Source organism: Equus asinus, chromosome X, assembly GCF_041296235.1.
Source record: "Equus asinus isolate D_3611 breed Donkey chromosome X, EquAss-T2T_v2, whole genome shotgun sequence".
Classification (NCBI taxonomy): Eukaryota; Metazoa; Chordata; class Mammalia; order Perissodactyla; family Equidae; genus Equus; species Equus asinus.
The window spans coordinates 108,120,487-108,140,069 of NC_091820.1; the positions used below are offsets into that span (position 1 = coordinate 108,120,487).

Sequence of the window (19,583 nt, forward strand, 5' to 3'; positions counted from 1 at the left end):
GGTCAAATTATTTCAGTTTCCTGTAAAGAGGGACTCATACTAGTTCCTGCCTCAAAGTGTTTTGAGGGTTAAATGAGAGACAATGGTGTTTGTAATGTGCTTGCTTAGTACAGATCCTAGCACACAGTAAGTACTGAAGAAATGGTAGCTATTATTAACACAGTTATATTAGCAGTGGTATTAATATCTCAATCAATTAGCATAATCAAAAACTTTGCATGTGTTTGTGTGAATAGAAGTAACCATGATGGTTACCTCTTTTACTGCATAACATTGCCCTGAACAATACCTTTTAAAAGGAACGTCGTAAATACAAAGTCTGAGGATTTTAGCCAGTAGAAGTGGATCAACCTAGAGAGGAAAAGCAAACTGTTTCTCTCAAACTTCCCAGAGGTACCTTCACACCGTGGTTAGCCTTAAAGAGTCATCAATAGAAAATGTAAATCATAAGTTATTTGTGGTCAATTATGTTCACAAAATAAATCCAAATGCAAACTAAAATCAATGTATTTCCACACATCAACACTGCTTTTCTACAGATTGCAGTTTAACAGGAGAAAATGTCATACATTTTTAAGAAATGACAGCAAGTGGATTATTAACCTAACCAGCCTTTCCTTCAAACTAAACAACAAATCCTGTACATGCCATGACCATAGTTCTTTTCAAACTCTTCTTTTATGATGAATTTCAAGTCATATTTGAGGTCGATGAGGAGCATGGAGTGTGGAATTTTACACCAAACATCCTAACAGGTTCACACAGTTCTAATTTCTTTCACACCCACTCACCCTGCCCGTTGTTGTCTGATCATTTCTTTTAAAAAAGGAGCTGATTATGCTAGTTTTCTGCCTAAAACTTCCCTATCATGAGTAGATGAAATCTAAACTCCAAAGTAGGGTTATAAAGGTCCTTTATAATAATGCTTTGACATATTTTCCAGCTTATTGTTCTCTACTCCTACTTTCTCGTCTCTCCTCCAACCTCAACCGTGCCATACACCTGGTCTTTACATTTAGTGTGCATCAGAATTAGGTCAGAAGCTCGTTAAAAACTGTAGGTTCTTGGGTCGTATCTCTTGAAGTCTGACAGTGGCCTCCAGGATCGGAGAATTTTGCAAGCAAAGCAGATGATAGTCAGATCTCAGTTTGAGAAACAGAGGCCTATACTCTGTTCCACCAAATCTCTTCTCCTTCCTTCAAAAGTCCATCTCAGTTTGTACATCCCCACCTTTGCATCCTTCTGTTTAATCCCTTTTTTCCTGCCTAATTTATCTTCTACCAATTCTTCATGACTTGGCTCAAAGTTTCTTCCTCTTTGAAACCTTTGCTTAACCAGAGTTAGTGTTCCTTCCACACTTTGCATGCATGTTGAGTGCTGATATTTGTAGTAATCTTCCTCAATCAATTTAGACTTTCTTCTAAAGGCTGAGACCTTCTTGGTCATTTTTTTTCTTTTGAGGAAGATTGGCCCTGAGCTAACATCTGTTGCCAATCTTCCAATTTTTACTGGAGGAAGATTGCTGCTGAGCTAACATCTGTACCAATCTTCCTCTATTTTATATGGGATGCTGCCACAGCATGGATTGATGAGTGGTGCTACGTCCGTACCTGGGATCTGAACCTGGGAACCCTGGGCTGCTGAAGCAGAGCGGACGAACTTAACCACTACACCCCTGGGCCAGCCCAGGGTCATTTTTGTGTCACACTCTAGAGCTTGGCACAGTGTCCAATACATAAAAATAGATGCCCAAGAAATGCTTTTTGAATGAGTGAATAAGCGAGTTGATGGAGGTCCTTGGCTTTTATATTCAACATCAGATGACATAGATATTGTAGTTTAGAAATTATGTGGCTGGATTCTGCCTTGGGGCATAGATATTAAGCAATTTTCCTTAGTCAGTAAGAACAGGGACTGGCCCCATGGCCAGTAGTTAAGTTCGTGCACTCTACTTTGGTGGCCCAGGATTTCACTGGTTCAGATCCTGGGCATGGACATGGCACCACTCATCAGGCCATGCTGAGGTGCCATCCCACATAGCACAACCGGAAGGACCTACAACTAGAATATACAACTATGTACTGGGCGGTTTGGGGGAGAAGAAGAAGAAGAAGAAAAAAAAGAAGATTGGCAACAGATGTTAGCTCAGGTGCCAATCTTTAAAAAAAAAAAAAAGAACAATTAGGAATTTCGCCAAACAGTCCATAACATAAGGTTTTATGTCTTTTATTGGTAGTTGAATAATTAAAATCCATTTTTAATACTGTAATTGGTATGACCTAAAATTTGAATAGTACAAATAAAGCTCTGTGCCCTATAGCTGATAAATTTATTTAGCAAAGGAGTGCTTCAGATTGCATTTCAATTACATGACTCTAGATAGACTTTGAAATGTTAATATACCAAAGCACAATCATGACAAATGTTTTCCATAACAAGTGGCATTATTTTGAACCTAGGAACAACAACAACAGTGAAAACAAACAGGAAAGAAATCTTTAGATCCATAGCAGTTTCAAAAAATCTGTATTTGAGATACTTTTTTTTGCTGAGGAAGATTAACCCGGAGCTAACATCTGTTCCAATCTTCCTTTACTTTATCTATGGATTGCTACCACAGCATGGCTGATGAGTTGTGTAGGTCTGTGCCTGGGGTCCAAATCTGTGAACCTGGGCCATTGAAGTGGCGTGTGCGAAACTTAACCACTACATCATGAGGCCGGCCACTGGGATACATATTTTTTTTTTTGAGGAAGACTGGCCCTGAGCTAACATCTGTGCTCATCTTCCTCTACTGTATATGTGGAAGCCTGCCACGGTGTGGCTTGATAAGTGGTGCATAGTTCTGTGTCCAGGATCTGAACTGGTGAACCCTGGGCTGCCAAAGCGGAGCTCGCAAACTTAACTGCTACGCCACTGGACGTGCCCCTGGGATACATTTTTGAATAGAGAGTTGTCAGAAATCTAGGTGTAACCTATATGAGAATTTTCCATCAGGCCCTTTGTTTCAAATTGAAACAAAGTACTTCCAGTTAAAGAACAAATTATTTAAGTGACAGTTGTTCATTCCACAAATATTTATTGAGCTCCTATATTGTGTTAGATTTGGCTCTAGGACCTAAGGATTCATCAATGAACCAAAGAGGCAAAGTTCTTGTTAATAAGAATTACTTTCTTGTATGAGAAGTCAGTAAACAAATATAACTATAGGCATATGTGCATGTGTGTGTGTGTGTGTGTGTGTGTGTGTGTGTGTGAATGCCATGTCAGATGATGCTAAGAGCTATGATGTAAGAAAAAGCAGAGTATGGGAGTATTTTAGCTAAAGAGGGATGGAAAAGCTTCTTTAATAAGATGACATTTGAGCAGAGATCTAAAAGAAGTAAGGGAGTAGGGCATATGGCTATCTGGGGGAGGAAAGTTTCACCTAGAGGGGATAGCATTTGTGAAGGCCTTGAGGGCAGAGTGTGCTTGGGGAATGGGAGGCATGCCCGGGAAGCCAGTGTGACTGGAGCCGAGTAAACTGGGAGAAAGAGGCAGGAGCTGAGGTCTTAGAAGTAGTGGTGATGGTGGTGTGTACGTGGGTTGGGAGGATGCAGATTATATCATGTAAGGCCTTGTGAGCTGTGTCGAGAGAGGAGAAGCCACTGGGGAGTTTTGAACAGAGGAGTGACATGATCTGACATTTATTTATTACTGTCTACATAAGCTGTGCCTTTCATTCTAAACGTTTCATTAGGCATTACTAGGCCATACTTTAGTTTGTTACTTTGTTTAGAAGTCAGAGAACATGACAGGAACAGTTTAGGCAGTTTTAGATAATTATTAATAATAATGGTTATGTTTAATAATCATAGGTATTATTATTAATTTTAAGCAGCATCATAAGAAGAAGAACCGCAGCAACAATAGCAACGAGGTGCAAGATGCTACCATTTACTTAGCGCCTGCTCTGTGCACTCTATATACACAGTATTTCACAGAATCTCACAGCGACCTATGAGGAGGTACTGTTATTCTTCCCATTTTACATTTGCAGAAACACGAACATGAATTGCTTAATCTCTAGAAAATATTTTATTTATGCTGCCATGTATCTTATGCAAAACTGTATTTATCTTGTTTTAGTATAAAGCAACACAGAATAATATATTTACTTATTTACTTGTGAATTTATTGGCTTACTTGCTTTTGACAAGTAATAACAGTGGTTTAATCCCAATGGCAAATATTCATTGAATATACTATATTTCAAGTACCATACTAAATGCTTTCTATGCATCATGTCGTTTAATCTTTACAATAACCCAGACAAGAAACCTGGAACTCAGAGATGTGAAGTAACTTATCCAAGGTCACACGGTTAGTAAATGGTAGAACAGGGCCCAAACCTAGGTCCATCTGACTCCAGGGTTGACGTTTTTAACTACTGTGCTATATGACTAAAAGTGGGTAAAAATAGATTGATACATTTAAATCTTTTAAAGTGCACTTGGTGTAACATATTTCAAAACACCGTTTATTCATTTATTTTTAATCTGTGAACATAGATTCATCAGCAGTTGGATGCTTAAATCCATTTGGAGTGGTAATATAACCTAAGTTCCTATAAACCCATAGCACAACTATGCTGTTCCTTCCAGGTCAGCCTCTGTGACTATCGACCACATTCTTACCTTGATCTGCTCACGGGCTCCATATGTTGTTTATTTGTACTGTCTGGTCCTTGAAACCAATGATGGCCATGGTGTGCTTATCACTTTGAATATGTAACACGTGGAAAAATATGTTTGTCATTTCAGTCTGCCCAACACAAGTTACAAAAACAGTAACAAGGACAAAAGTGAAGATGAATTGCTGAAAGAGAAATGAGAGAGAGGGAGGGGAAGGGCAGTGAGAAGAAAGGGGATGAGAGAGAGAGACTGAGAGACAGAAAGAACTCTACCAGTGGCAAATTCGCACTATATTACCAGCGTCAGTCTCCCAATAGCCATCAGTCTACTGTGGATTCTGAAAGACAGTGCTTTTGCTCCTCTCTGCTGGTAGAAAACACTCTAGAGGACGAGTGAGCCTCATTTTTCTTTCCTCTTTGCTTATCTCCTTAAGAACTCCCCCTTGCTCGTATTAACAAAGTCAAAAGAGAAAGAAATTATTACGAAATGTTTATTCTTTGAAATAAATTAGACTGGAAGCTCCTGGAAACCAGGGACAGGTTTTATTTATCTCTGTATTTTCTGCCCCTGGCCCAAGGCCTGATACAGGGTAGGCCTTGAGAAGATATTTGTTTAAAAAATGAGTGCCTCGGGCCAACCCTGTTTGCCTAGTGGTTATGTTTGGCGTGCTCCACTTTGGTGGCCTGGGTTCCGATCCCAGGCACAGACCTATACCACTCATCAGTGGCCATGCTGTGGTGGTGGCCCACATACAAAATAGAGGACGATTGGCAACAGAGGTTAGCTTAGGGTGAATCTTCCTCAGCAAAAAAAAAAAAGAGTGCCTCAATGAAGGTCAGGCTATAAAGATGGTGTGGATAATGTCAATAGCATCCTACAAGAGCACACAGAGGGCAAGCATTATAAAATGTTGAACCCAACTTTTCCAGTACTCACCATATTTGGCCCAATTGGCTGGTGAAGAGGATAATCCTTTCATTCCTTCATTCTCCATGTACTTCCTACCCAGAGAGAGCAGCACCATTCTCCTCTCTAGCTTCTATGCTTGAACCTCCAAACAAGCACAGAACTGCCATAATTAACATACTGGCCCAAATCAATTGACTATTTTCAAAGATTTACTTTTGACAACTGAATCAATGGACTTGGATCCTCCTCGCCCATGTCTTCCATGGTCTTTTCCTGCCTGGAGTTTGCCGCCTTGCACGGTGGGAAGGCATTATTAGGTTGGCTAGCTGGATACTTAATGGAGCTCACATTTCTCTTAAACTCTATCATTCATCGTAAGTTTTCCATAGGAGTGCCTGTAGGCTCTGGAGCTTCTCAGATATTTGGCAAAATTTCAAGGGAAAAAATAAAGATTTTTAGAAATTTACAGTCTGACAGAAAAAAAGAAATTTATTTTGAAAGTGTAGGACCAGTTATGTGTGTGTTATTTTTTTATTTTATATATTTATACAGTTTTAGATTTCTTTGAAAAGCTTTCCCAGTACTCAGAAAAGATTTGTACAGTCAATTAAATTATATAAACAAAGACCTAAACTGTTGTAATTCAAGCTCTTTTCACCATATTGACTTCATCTTAGCTGCGGCATTTACCTTTAAGAGTCAGTAAAGAAAAATCTTCTTGTTACATTTCACCTGTGAGATTTGCTCTAAATATGTTATATTTACCAATTATTCTCATTTGCTGAGTTATCCTGATAATGTTTTAAAACATTTTTCAAATTGACTTTAACCCAGAGATTTCCAGAATGCTTAGAAGTCCCTCTTGAATTGGGGAAGTTAATTCATCTTGTGCCTCATATTTAACAGAATGGTAATGGAAATAATGGCTGGGGTTTGAGCCTCGGTTCTGTAAGTTACTAACTGTTTGACCTTGGGCAAGTTATTTAACCCTTTTGTGCTTCAGTCTCTTAATTTCTCCTCATTTATAGAAGAAAGATGCTAACTGTCTCTTGGGATCGTAGAGAAGTATACGTGAAATGTGTGTCGAGTGCCCAGCACACTGCCTGGTGCCCTCTCTGGTACTCTGTTCACGTTCTTTAACATCAGCACCTCCTAACAACCCCCGGGGGATTTCATGTCTGGTGAAATGCAAAGTGACTTCTCTTTGCAGAAAGGTTGGGGACCTTGAGATGGAATCAACCCTGAAGGCTATTTACATGACATTTATTCTTTTGCCAAAGAAACCTTCTGACTGGGAGTTTAGTACAAATAACTCAACAAGAATGTATACAGTTGGGGGAAGTAAACTTACACTAACGGTACTAAATGTTCACTGAATGAGTGTTTAGCTTACTGCAACCTGTGGGGCCACAGATTCATGCCACTGAAAATAACGAAAGCACAATGAAAATAGTAATGCAGTGTTGTTCTTAAAGTCCATTCATTTATGTATTGATTTGTTATGTTTTTCTCTAGAAAATGTCTTGGATTTATAGGCTACAGCTCATCTTTTAAGCTTAAAATAAAAGGAGAATAGAGGCTGGGGAGAAGGGTGGCTGGGGAGTGACTGCTAATGGATATTAGGTTTCTTTTAGAGACGATGAAATGTTCGAGACATATATCATCATAATTGCACAACTTTGTGAATATACTAAAACTCACTAAACTATACATTTTAACTGGGTAAATTTTACGGTATATGAATTATATTTCAATTTAAAAAATAAATAAAAGTTGAATAATTTCAATCATATGACCAATATATAATAGGACTAATATAAAACACGAGTGTTAATACTGAAATAATATACAATAACATAACAGAAAGGAATTTCTTCAACTTCTAGATATCTGAACATGAACTATTTTTGGGGGATACATTGGAAATTATTTACAATAAAAATTCTGCTTTCAGTTATAGATTTTACAAATCCATATTGAACACCATGAATCCAAATATCTGTAGGATAAATATCTAAAAGCTCAAGCAGTCTCAGAATTCTCAATGATGAGTCTCCTGTTTATCATTTCCTTGGAGTAAAGACCCCCGAATACTCGCAGAACCTTCTCCCCAAACTTCCTCATCTTGTTCTGTCTTCTAATATTAAGTTGTTTTATACCTCAAACCCAAAATATATCTGAAGCTGTACAATGTTTTATTGTTTTGCTGTCCTTTTGTGGGCCTGAGGGGGAGATTGGGGCAAATGAGCCCCTTGAACAGAGCCAAGTAACCGTTTGTTCTCATTATTTTCTCTGAACTGATGGCCAGTTTTGGAGAGAGGTTATTTTGCCTCTTTCCCTCTCTTTGTTGTAGATGCAAACGGTGAGGCATTTCTTCCACCCAGCCCCATTCTCCAACTTTGAGAGTTTGTCTAATTAATCAAACAAGAGCTTTTAGGCTGCCTGGAGCGGGGACTTGACTATAGCTTCATCAGTAATAGTAATATCTAAAATAATATATCAATAGAATTGGGTGACTACCAGAAATTACGGTTCAGAGAGGCAAAACTAGGAGAGAGAAGGCTTTGGTGGACTCATCAATTTGGCTTCCAGAATGATAAATCTCTGCTATGGAATTTCCTAGAACTGAAGTGCAATATGCTCCCCATTAGTTACCAGCTTTCCTGGTCTGATTGCGTAGTCACCAAGCCAGATTTCCTTTCTTTATTGATATTGGGAAGGAGATAAAGAGGGTGCTTTAGATAAGGAACACAAGCTTTATGGCCATTGCAAAGTAGTATATCCCTATTGTAAAATAATACATTAGCAATCAATGTGGTATATCAGTTTTGTGAGAATTCTGTTGGCATGAGTCCATTGCTGAAAGCCTGGATATGCTGAGAAAATTCAGTTTCTGGACCTGAAGCCTGAGGACCAAACTCTAGACTTAATGATTTGTTGATCCACCAGCCAATGAGAGATCCAACCTGGCACATACCTTTTCGTTACCTAACAATGGTGTTTAAATATTGCCAAGACAACTGGTTGCTTTGGTTAATTTAATTAGTTGATCATTTTGGATAATTTAGTCAAGCTAATTGTAGGAGAGGAAAAAATTCTTCTACGCTCTTAGGTTCAGTGGCTGGGGCTGCAAAATTAACTGACAAAAGACAGATGAAGTAGAAAAAACAGAGTTTATTAACATGTGTATTGTGTATACACTTGGGAGAACTCAGTGATGAGTAACTCAAAGGGGTGGGCAGAACCTGGGCTTCTATAGCATCTTAACAAAGAACAATAAATTTGTAGCAAAGTGACAGGACAAAAAAAAGGGGATTGGGGGCTGGCCGGGTGGCCCAGTGATTAAGTTCGCGCGCTCTGCTTCTGCGGCGCAGGGTTTCGCTGGTTTGGATCCTCTGCACGGACATGGCACTGCTCATCAAGCCATGCTGAGGTGGCATCCCACATGCCACAACTAGAAGGACCCACGACTAAAAAAATATATACAACTATGTACCTGGGGGCTTTGGGGAGAAAAAGGAAAAATAAAATCTTTAACAACAAAAAAAGGGGGTTTAGGCTTTTAGAGTGGTAAACTGTGGGAAGGTAAATATATGGGGGAGACTAATAGAAGATAAGGATTATTTAGTAAGATTTGTTATGTAGATGCCTCCTGGTGCTCATCTCTGGGCGGACAAGAATCTAAAGTTCTCTCCTGATCATTAAGAGTCTTGTCCTTCCTGGTAAAAGAAAGGGAGACACATTTACAAATTTGCATCCTGCTTTTAGGCAAACAGGGGGAGGGCAGAGAGTTTTTCTTGTAACTGCTTCTTCTTGATTGTCTTTACACCAAAGTGGCATGTTGTGAGGTGGCGCATTCTGATACTCTACATAATCAATTTAGTCAGATGAGTAGGGGAAAACGTCAGATCGGTTAGCTGATATTTTGAATATGAAACAAAAGTATAGAAAATTTTCCATTTTTTATTTTTCAACCAGTTGGGATACGTAGCATTGGGATGCTATTTGGTAGAACTAGGGTGCCTTCTGTGTGATCCTGGTCTGAACATGATGCTCAGGCCCGCAGGTGCCTTTAGGGCAAAGGGAATTGGAACTCTTTCTTCTCCTTATGTTCTTGGGACCCGATTCAGCTGGAAGTAACTGGTCTCAGGAATGTACTGAGTCAGACATCTTCTCATTTCCCTGCATGGATTCCATCTTGTTAACTGATTTAATAGTCCTCTCAGCAATCTCTCTGTGATGCCTAGGCAGACAGTTAATTTGTTGCAAATAATCACTCATGTTGGCCATTTTACTGAATTTTTAGGCTGGTTTCTACAAAATGGTCTATCTGATTGTTAGCTCTGAATAGAAGACCTTATGTTTTTTCTCACTTGCTTTCATCCTGACGTTCCTATTCTCGTTATACTGGAAACTAAAGAATCTGCAAAGAGGTATCAATAATGCATAATCTCTTAACTATTCTCCTTTTAGGGACTCCTAGGTTTGAAAAAGTCTAGTGGCAATTAAAGTAAGGCTTCCCTGTGGGTAAGTGAATTGAGGAAAGATTCATATTAAGTATGTACGGTATTTGAGCGTGTGTGTGTGTGTGTGTGTGTGTGTTGAAGTTAGGAAAAGTGGAAATGCTGGCGGTCTGGACAGGGACTCAGAGAGGTGGTCAAGGTGGGAAAAAATTAAAATGACTCTGAAAACCTTAAATTAAAAAGGAAGGCCCATATAGGTTTAATAGTTCCATGATTTGTACCTCTAATCCTCACCTTTGTAACCTGGACACGTATATCCAGACTTTTGCATTTAATAATTCCTTTTCTCCTTCAAATCTCATTTGTGTGTGTAAGTGGGGGTGAGAGGAACAAATAAAATTTTTTCTGAACCCTGTATCCTTCTAGCAGAGGAGAAATTCCCCTCAAGAGCATGCTTTTGTTTTTTTTAAACCTAGTCCTTTAAATTTTACTGTTAAGTAATCTCACAATAAATAACAGGTATTCACTAGGAAAAAATTTAGTTTAATGTGGTTTACTATTCTTTATTTTGCTAACCAAACTGCACTTGTCCTGAAGAACTTCTTAATTTATTCAAACGACCTGAGGCTTTTTAAGTCAATCTTTTAGCAGAAAAATTACCCTGTGCCCCCAGGAGAGTGAATTTTTTTATGTTGTTCTGCTTCCCATGACTGACATTTATTTGACTCTCAAATGTATTTACCCTGTTGGCTTAACTTGGAGTCCTCTGCTGAATCAATAATATGCTGTATTTTCTTGCTTCAAGTGGTGTCAATATTATTGTTCTTTTTTTTTCTCTTTTCCCTTAATTCCCTGCAGTTACAAAGTTTTCCTTTGACTTGTGAAAATTTTTACTCCTAAAATTATGAAGAAACAGAGCAAATATCTTTTTAATCTTCTGGGAAATGTGTGCCTCTTTAAACTTTATTTACGTCAGAACTTACTGTAATGAAGGACAAAAGCTCTAGACAAGGTCTCCTGCTCCTTGGGGGTGTTCAAAGCTGGGTCTCCTGGAGGCCGGCCTGCAGTTTGTTCTCAGAACTTTATAGCTCACCTCCTGGCTGTCTTTGCAAGGGGCATGAGAGGGGGCTAGAAATAGAGCAGGGTGGGAATCTGACCCATCGTGACCACTCAGGAGGTTCTGGCCTGGAAAATTCCCCTGTATGTGGCAAAAACAAACATTTGAAATGGAGGGAGAAACCAGGCTTAAACAGAGAGTGAAACCAGTTCCCATTTCAACTCTCCTGCCGATAACCATATGTGCCCGCTCATTTGTTTCCAAAACATCGGTTTTCCATCATTTGGACAGAGCCTCAACCTGAATCTGTCCAGAGCACAGAAGGAAAATATTTCAAGATTTAATAAAATGGTGTGTATGTATATTAGGAGCACTTTCTCAATGTTCAAACCCAGTCTACCAAAAGAAACATTAAAATGGGGTTGTGCAAACCTTTGAATCCTACTGTATTTTTCAGGCAACGGTCGCCTCTTCTTACTGTTCCCATCTGCCTGTGTGCTGTAGGATTGACTTCAATATTAATGGAGAAACAGACAAATGTCAAAAGCCATCTGCTTTGTCTCATGTCATTTGTAATTTTGCCTTCTGTCCCTCACCCTCACTTCTTCTTCCTTGCTCTCCTTCTACTAGACTGGTGACTTAGGTTACTGGCTCAGATCCTGCCCCCCTCCACCAACAGCTGGAAGCATGGATAGGCACCTTCTCACTGCTATCAGAAAAACACGATCCATAGAAATAACTGGAATCCTTATACCCATTTAAGTGTCCTGGGTTCTCTGGTTTTCTGTCCTCACTGTAGTAAACTATCCGGTCACACATTTCACCTACCTGTGGTCTCCATTTTGGGAATAAAGTTAAGAGAAATATTTTCTCCCATTGAACAATCCTTTAAAGTCTTTCCCCTTTTTAGCGCTTTTGTAACAGCTTATGAATGGTGAGCAGTGGCTTCCTGTAAATATTGCATGTTTTCTTTTTCCAGGACTAAGGGTGAGATTAAAGGACCAGCTAGTGCTCCCTGCCATAGTGTGGAGGTTAAGAGTGTCGGCTCTGACATTAGATTGCCTTGCTTTAAATTCAAATGTCCTTATTTAATAGCTATGTGACCTCAGGAAAGTGATATAAACTCTGTGAACCCTAGTTTCCTGATCTATAAAATGGAAGTACTATTATAGTATATACCAGCACCTACTGTGTTCTAGGCATAGTTTTAAGCACTTTAAATATATTAGCTCATTTAAATTTCATAACTCCACGATGTAAGTAATTAACATCATCCCCATTTCTCAGATGAGAAAACTGAGACACGAAGAAACAAGTATCTTGGCCAAGGTCATAGAATTAATAAGTGGTTTGCTGATCTTGTGAAGCCATGTAGTTGGATCCCAGAGGCCGTGTACCTTCCAGTATGCTCTACTATGCCTCTCTATTAAATTATTGAGTAGAAAGCGCTTAGCACAGTGTTTGGCACATAGCATTTATTGTCAGCTAGTATTGTCACTACCATCACTTGTTCTCATCCTTGTTCCTTTTGTCACTCTTGCTTCTACTGGACTGATTGTGTAAGGTTGATCACACTCACCCTTACAAAAAGAAAAACCAACCATGATCTAGACTTCGGTAGCTGCCTAATTCTTCTTTATCTTGTGTGCTTTGTATTTAGACCACAAGTATGACAGAGACCTAAGAAAGGAGACACTAAATGTTAATACCTCTTTTTCAGGACAGGAAAATTATATCCCTTCTATTACCACCCCTCCAGCAAAAAGCCAACAAAAATTGCTTAAAGAAGGGAAGAGATGTGAGAAATTGTAGGCTTCAAGTAAAGTTGCTACTGTTCTTTAATAAGCGGGGGCAAAAATTTCAAAAAATAATAAAGGTTGCAAAAGATTTTGGTGGACAAAGACTCTGCGACTAGAATAAATTCTCTAGTCTCCACTCTTTAACTTGTTTTAGAATGCCAGTATTAGGGGGAAAAAAAGAAGAAATCCTGCAAATAATTATATTCTTCTTTTAAAGTAAGCCACTGAGTTTGAAATTCTCTAACACATTTGTGGAAACTTCATTTTTTTTTTTGTTTTAGATTTATTTGAATGAGCTGTTATGATTGGAGACAGTGAGAATTTCAGATTAATGTACCGCAGCCAAAAAAAAAAAAAAAACCTCTGGAAAGCTGGCAAGTGTTCATAAGTCAGCCCTAGAATTATGTAGGTTGAAGGCTCCCAGTGGACAGACCGAATATATAAGAAGGAAACCAGAGATCTGGTGCTATTACGTCCCTGAGACTAAGGGAACGAATAAGCACAGAATTCAAAGCATTCTTCAGCTTGAATTTTTAAGGTAGGTCTGCACAATTTATATATACTCTATTTGGAAAGTAGAACATACATTAAATAAAAATATTTTTAATGGATGAACTTTCCCTTTTCCTGTATTTTAACACTGTATTTTGCAAAACTCCTAAATTATTTAACTGCTGTTTCTCTTACAGGGGTGCACTTAGAAACTAGGCATGCTGATTTATGATAACTAAGGTTTAAACTCCAACAACCAGTAAGTCTTCAAGTGGGTTTATTTTAGATTCTTTCATGTTAATTTGTTAGGTCAAGATTATGAGAGAATGAGCTTTAGACAAAAATGGTAACTTTGGTGTTTATTAAGAGATTCTTTTGTGGCTAGGTTTTTCATTGAGTAGTTTATTTGTATGTATTTTTGAAACTATCTAAAAGAATAGTCTTTCCCTGACTGTGTTTATCTTCAGCTAATTTTCTTTTGTTTTAAAATAATGTTGCTACTAAAAAAAACAGTATCATAAAAACCTGAACATTAATTATAACACTTGAGAGCCATGTAGCAATGTTACTACTTAGTTGTGTTAAACTGAAAAGATAGCAAAAGAAAAATGGTACAGTTATATCATGATTAATCATTGATGTTCAATTCTTATTTAACTGAGCAATCAAAACTATTTCTACCTGACCCTAAATCAGGTTTGGCTGTTTTTTTCTTTTCCTTTTAATAGTTGAAAAATAAGTGGATTTTCTTTAAAATGGATTAAACTTAAATATTTGTATCTAAAACTAGTAGTCTCTATTAAAATGTGAACAGGAGACTTTTAGAAATATGCATATTTCATAACTTCCTCTTAATTATATTATTATTGTGAAAACAATGGAAAAGTAGAACCAAAGGAATTATTTTTAATTAGTAAAACCCAGCCATAATCCCCCATCCCAATACGTTCCTTTTGCATGTTCTCTTTCAATCTTTTGTAGATTTATTTTTTCCATAGCTTATGTTATTTACATTTTCCATAGCTGTAATGATTTGTGTATAATTAGTTACTTGAAAAAGACATTTCTCTATGCAATAGCAAGCAGCAGTGTGGTTTCTAGAAAGTATACAGACTGAGATATGTGCTCAAGTGTTTTGAAATATTAACTTTTCTCATTTTTTGGTTCATTCTTATTTGTTTCACACATTTCCTATCCTGGCTAACCTTTTGATTTATTAATTTTCCTTAAACCTTTTGAAAATATGATAGAAAAGATGGGCAAAATGTAGTTTTGTTTAGAATTTTCCATCTCTGATGCTGAAATGTCTTAATATGTTGGTACTACTGAGAAAATTCTCTTTTCTTCAAGAAGTAAAATTCATTCTTATTTCACATGGCAAGGTTCTGTTTTGTAATTTTTTCTATAATCACTCACCTTTTTTGCTTTCCACAAACTTTCAAAATGCTAATGACTCAATGAAATCCTAAACTCAGTATGTCTTCTGAGAGTTCCATTTTCTTTTTTCCACAGAAGGTGTAAGAATTAGGTGCTGCTGACATTTCAACATGAAGGGCAACTTCACTCTTGCCACCATCAGCAGAAACATTACCAGCAGTCTTCATTTTGGGCTTGTGACCATCTCTGGCAATGAGTCTGCCTTTAACTGCTCACATAAGCCATCAGATAAGCATTTAGATGCAATTCCTGTTCTCTACTACATTATTTTTGTGATTGGGTTTCTTGTCAATACTATCGTGGTTACATTGTTTTGTTGTCAAAAGGGTCCTAAGAAGGTTTCCAGCATTTACATCTTCAATCTGGCTGTGGCTGACTTACTGCTTCTGGCTACTCTTCCTCTCTGGGCAACCTATTATTCTTACAGATATGACTGGCTCTTTGGACCTATGATGTGTAAAGTTTTTGGTTCTTTCCTGACCCTGAACATGTTTGCGAGTATTTTTTTTATCACTTGTATGAGTGTTGATAGGTACCAGTCTGTCATCTATCCCTTTCTGTCTCAAAGAAGAAATCCCTGGCAAGCATCTTATATAGTTCCCCTTGTTTGGTGTATGGCCTGTCTGTCTTCATTGCCAACGTTTTATTTCCGAGATGTCAGAACCATTGAATACTTAGGAGTGAATGCTTGCATTATGGCTTTCCCACCTGAGAAATATGCTCAATGGTCAGCTGGGATTGCCTTAATGAAAAATATCCTTGGTTTTATTATTCCTTTAATATTCATAGCAACGTGCTATTTCGGAATCAGAAAACACTTACTGAAGACCAATAGCTATGGGAAGAACAGAATAACCCGTGACCAAGTCCTGAAGATGGCAGCTGCTGTTGTTCTGGCGTTCATCATTTGTTGGCTTCCCTTCCATGTTCTGACCTTCCTGGATGCTCTGGCCTGGATGGGTGTCGTTAATAGCTGTGAAGTTATAGCAGTCATTGACCTGGCACTTCCTTTTGCCATCCTCCTGGGATTCACCAACAGCTGCATTAATCCCTTTTTGTATTGTTTTGTTGGAAACCGGTTCCAACAGAAGCTCCGCCGTATGTTTAGGGTTCCAATTACTTGGCTCCAAGGCAAGAGAGAGAGAGTGTCGTGCCGAAAGAGCAGTTCCCTTAGAGAAATGGAGACCTTTGTGTCTTAAACATGAGAGTGGAATGCATGTTATCAACACGGCTACTTGGTTTGAGGTCCCCTTGAATTATCTTTTAATGGCTTCAGTAAAATAATGTTTTTTTCCCTTAATGTAACCTTTTCTCACTCTTCTAGAACAGGGAACCAAATGTAACTGTAAGTTTTATCCTCCAGTGACGTTCAGGAATTGCCTATTTTTTTTTCTGATCTATCAGTACAAGACTGTCATTGGGGAGACATATTCATAACCTAGAAGTAACTAGGGGTTGATCTCAAATTATAATTAATAACAAATTGTGAATTGTGATTTGGGGTTTCAGATTTCTCCTTGACAAATGCTGGAGTTTTTGTTTACTGATTTTTATATTCATTTTCATCAGGCTTTCTTCTTGAACCAAGGCCAGTCTCTTAACTTGTTGCATTATTTACAAGGCGTCATGCTAAGAGACATGAGCACTTCTAAGTGAACTTTACTACAATAGATTGGTACCAGATTATTCAGGCTCTAGCCACATGCCTTCTACTTTAAAAAATATTATAAATAATAATCCTTTTACATTTCACTTGAGCATAGGTTTATATTTAAGATATAGCTACATATTGAGTAGGGCTAGGAATATAGATAAGATCACGTGTACTCCTACATTTTAGCTTATTTTTACAGTTATTGAAAGTAAAATGTATAGTAACATAGATATATAATTAACAAATATTGTGTTCACTAAACTCTGAATAAGCACTTTTTAAAACTTTCTATCCATTTTAACTGTTGTTTAAAGGTTTCTATGTTCTCTGTTAATTTTTTGATAACAATAACTAAACACTGTGTAGTGTTATAAAATGTAAAGGTCACTTTTTACATCCTTGACCTTTTGGATGTGGTGCTTTGATATATAATAAGTTGACTTGACTTTTATTATTGATGCTTTGGTTCTGAATTGCTTCCCAAAATATCTGGGTGGCTTCTATAACTCTTTAACTTGTAATAAACCTTTAACTGGCATAGGAAAAGTTATGCCAGAACAGAATTTTGATGCTCAAGGAGGACAAAGAGATCAGCAAATGACAAGTTTGGTGTCATGCAAAAATCCTTCGTGTCAGGGCACTGCAATGTGGCTTTGAAAATATAGACCATAGGGCAGTCTTAACATATATCTATGGATGCTGTTTGTTCCAGAATTTATAGGATGCTGTGGAACTCTTTTGAACCAGTTGCTGGTCTATAGATCTCCTTCTCAACACTATTAGAACTCCTAAGTTAAAGGAGTACCTGAAACTGACTGAGTTACCTAGAGTTTACTTAGAGCATGATTGCTAGTTTTAGAAGTTAGAGATTTCATTCTGCACCAGCCCACGTAATAGCAGGTTATCTAGGACCTTCCTAGACCAATGCTGACCTCTGAGGTCGAAATAAAGTCTCGGAGGCTGAGTGACCCTGTCAGGTCCCAGGGCTATAGAACGAAGAATCCTCTTGATCTGCTTTCTGGGAAAATCTTAATATCATGTAATCTATTGTTATCGCTAAAAACAAATAGCTAAATGTATAACCAACTATGACTTCATATTTTAAATAGTTTTATTAAAATCTCATATAAATAAAACCTTTAATTGGAAGATCATGTGTGCTTATTTTTTTTTTATTTTAACTACCTCCAAGTATAGAGTCTCACCTTCTCTTGTATCCGTTCCTCCTTATAATCCTCCCTGATACTTCTCAACTTCAGCCCCCAGCATTCCTTATCTGGCTTCTTGCCATCCTCTTCTAGTCTCCCGCTCTTGAGTCTTCAGCTGTAATTTCCTGCTAATTATGAAAGGAAAGTCCAGAGTTCTTATCATGGTCTACAAGACCGTGGGAGATCGGATCCTTCCTGCCTCTCTGGCTTTTCCTTCTCTCTGCCGTCTCTCTCCTGCACTCTGTTCAATCATCACAAAAACGCTTACTGCTTTTTTAAGCCCTAATGCTCTTTTATGCCTCTCTGCTTTTGGTCACACAGCTCTGTCTTCTTGGACATACCTCCAATCCCCCCCCCCCCCCAACCCCTAGGGTCTCTCATTTAATTGATGAACACCTATTCAGCTTTCAACATTCAGCTCATGTCAGTTCTCCTACCGCAATAATTATTATTATACTAATTATAATACTACCCCCCCACACCCCAAGAGTTCCCTTAATGAAGAGAATTGTTTCTCTAGCACTTAGGATTTTAAGTCTGGCCTCCACTTTTATAGGAATCCAGTATTGAGCCCTGAGTAATTCTCTGAGGCTTGGATTAGAGTGGTCTTTCCTGGGACTAAGGAGAAATGTCAGTTGAGAAGATGGTGCGTGAACATGTGAACTCTGATTGCAGGAATGTACAGAGGTATAAATGTCCTCTTTTCTCTTTGAAAGTGTAAATCTCAGGTATGCTTCTCAGATAGCAAATGAAACTGTATTCTTCTCATTTGGCCACATTTTTGGATATTACATAATCCCCTTTCTTTTCCATGATCCCACCTTTTTTACCTCACCTACACAATGCCCAAGAACTACGCAATAATAACAACAATAGCCCCTATTAGGTAAGCATTATATTCTATAGACTAAGTATTTTATATGCATTATCTCATTTTATTCCCGCAATGACTCAGTTATTCTCATTTTACAAATAAGGAAACTGAGGCACAAATGAATTTCTACTAGTTTTTAAATTTGGCTCTGACAGATAATCTGGGTTATCCCAATAGCAGTATTTAGTAGTTTAAATATGAATCCTAGGCTGCCAAGCAGATATTTCAGAGGCTGTCTTGCACAGTTCTCCAACCCTCCCCCCAAACTTCACTGCTGGCGCGGCTCTGACCACAGCAATACGAGAGCTCTGGGCAGGTGGTATATTTGCAGCTGTGGAGAAAGAGAGAGGAGGCAGATGGATGAGGCTTTCTCCCTGGTTCTCCACTGCCCTTTTCTTGTGCTCCATGCTGTACGGAGCTACACGAAGTAACTATGACCCCTTTCTGCCCCCTCCACCCCATAGACAAAGCAAGATCGACATCTCAAACATTTCTTTTGAGGAACAAAAATGTTGACATGAGCTTTAGCTTTGTGAAAAAGAATTATATAAGGTTAGCAGAGAAATTCATCTGTTGCAATTTACAGAGTGAATATATGCATTTTTATTATGGAAAGGCAAGTATTATTTGTACACTTTATATCCTTAAATTAGATCTATTAAATAGAATGTCTTGGAAAAATCTTCTTTTTTCTGATTTTTTGAGGTCTGTATCAAAATGGAAGGACAATCTGAAGGAAAGCACATTCTATTTTGACTTTTCCTTTTTTTTCCCCCACAGAAATCTGAGAGTGGGAAACTGTTTGGTGGCCTCACATATGAACAAAAGAAAAATCCAAACTTGACAAGCTGAATTAACACATGAAGTGACTGAAGCAAGAAAGGATTGTGGTTGATAGTAAGAAAAATGTAGCACTTAATTATTTTGTTAATTCTTAGATAAACTATATCAGCAATGATGATTCACTCAAATAACAGAAATTCATATATCATTAAAAACAATCACTTCTCCTGCAGA

The 19,583-nt window shown here is 38.0% G+C and overlaps 1 protein-coding gene across 1 annotated transcript; it reads left to right on the forward strand.

Moving 5' to 3' along the window:
* The first annotated feature begins 13,267 nt into the window (after positions 1 to 13,267).
* Positions 13,268 to 17,633, forward strand: AGTR2 (angiotensin II receptor type 2). The gene is made up of 3 exons (XM_014831375.3): positions 13,268 to 13,439; positions 13,591 to 13,652; positions 14,906 to 17,633. Exon 3 carries the CDS (start codon positions 14,941 to 14,943, stop codon positions 16,027 to 16,029), a length of 1,089 nt encoding a protein of 362 aa, XP_014686861.1. The 5' UTR covers positions 13,268 to 13,439; positions 13,591 to 13,652; positions 14,906 to 14,940; the 3' UTR covers positions 16,030 to 17,633.
* The last annotated feature ends 1,950 nt before the right edge of the window (positions 17,634 to 19,583 follow it).

What these genes read in the sequence shown, in the direction of transcription:
- AGTR2 (XM_014831375.3), top strand. Translation starts at nt 14,941, where the DNA reads ATGAAGGGCAACTTCACTCTTGCCACCATCAGCAGAAACATTACCAGC.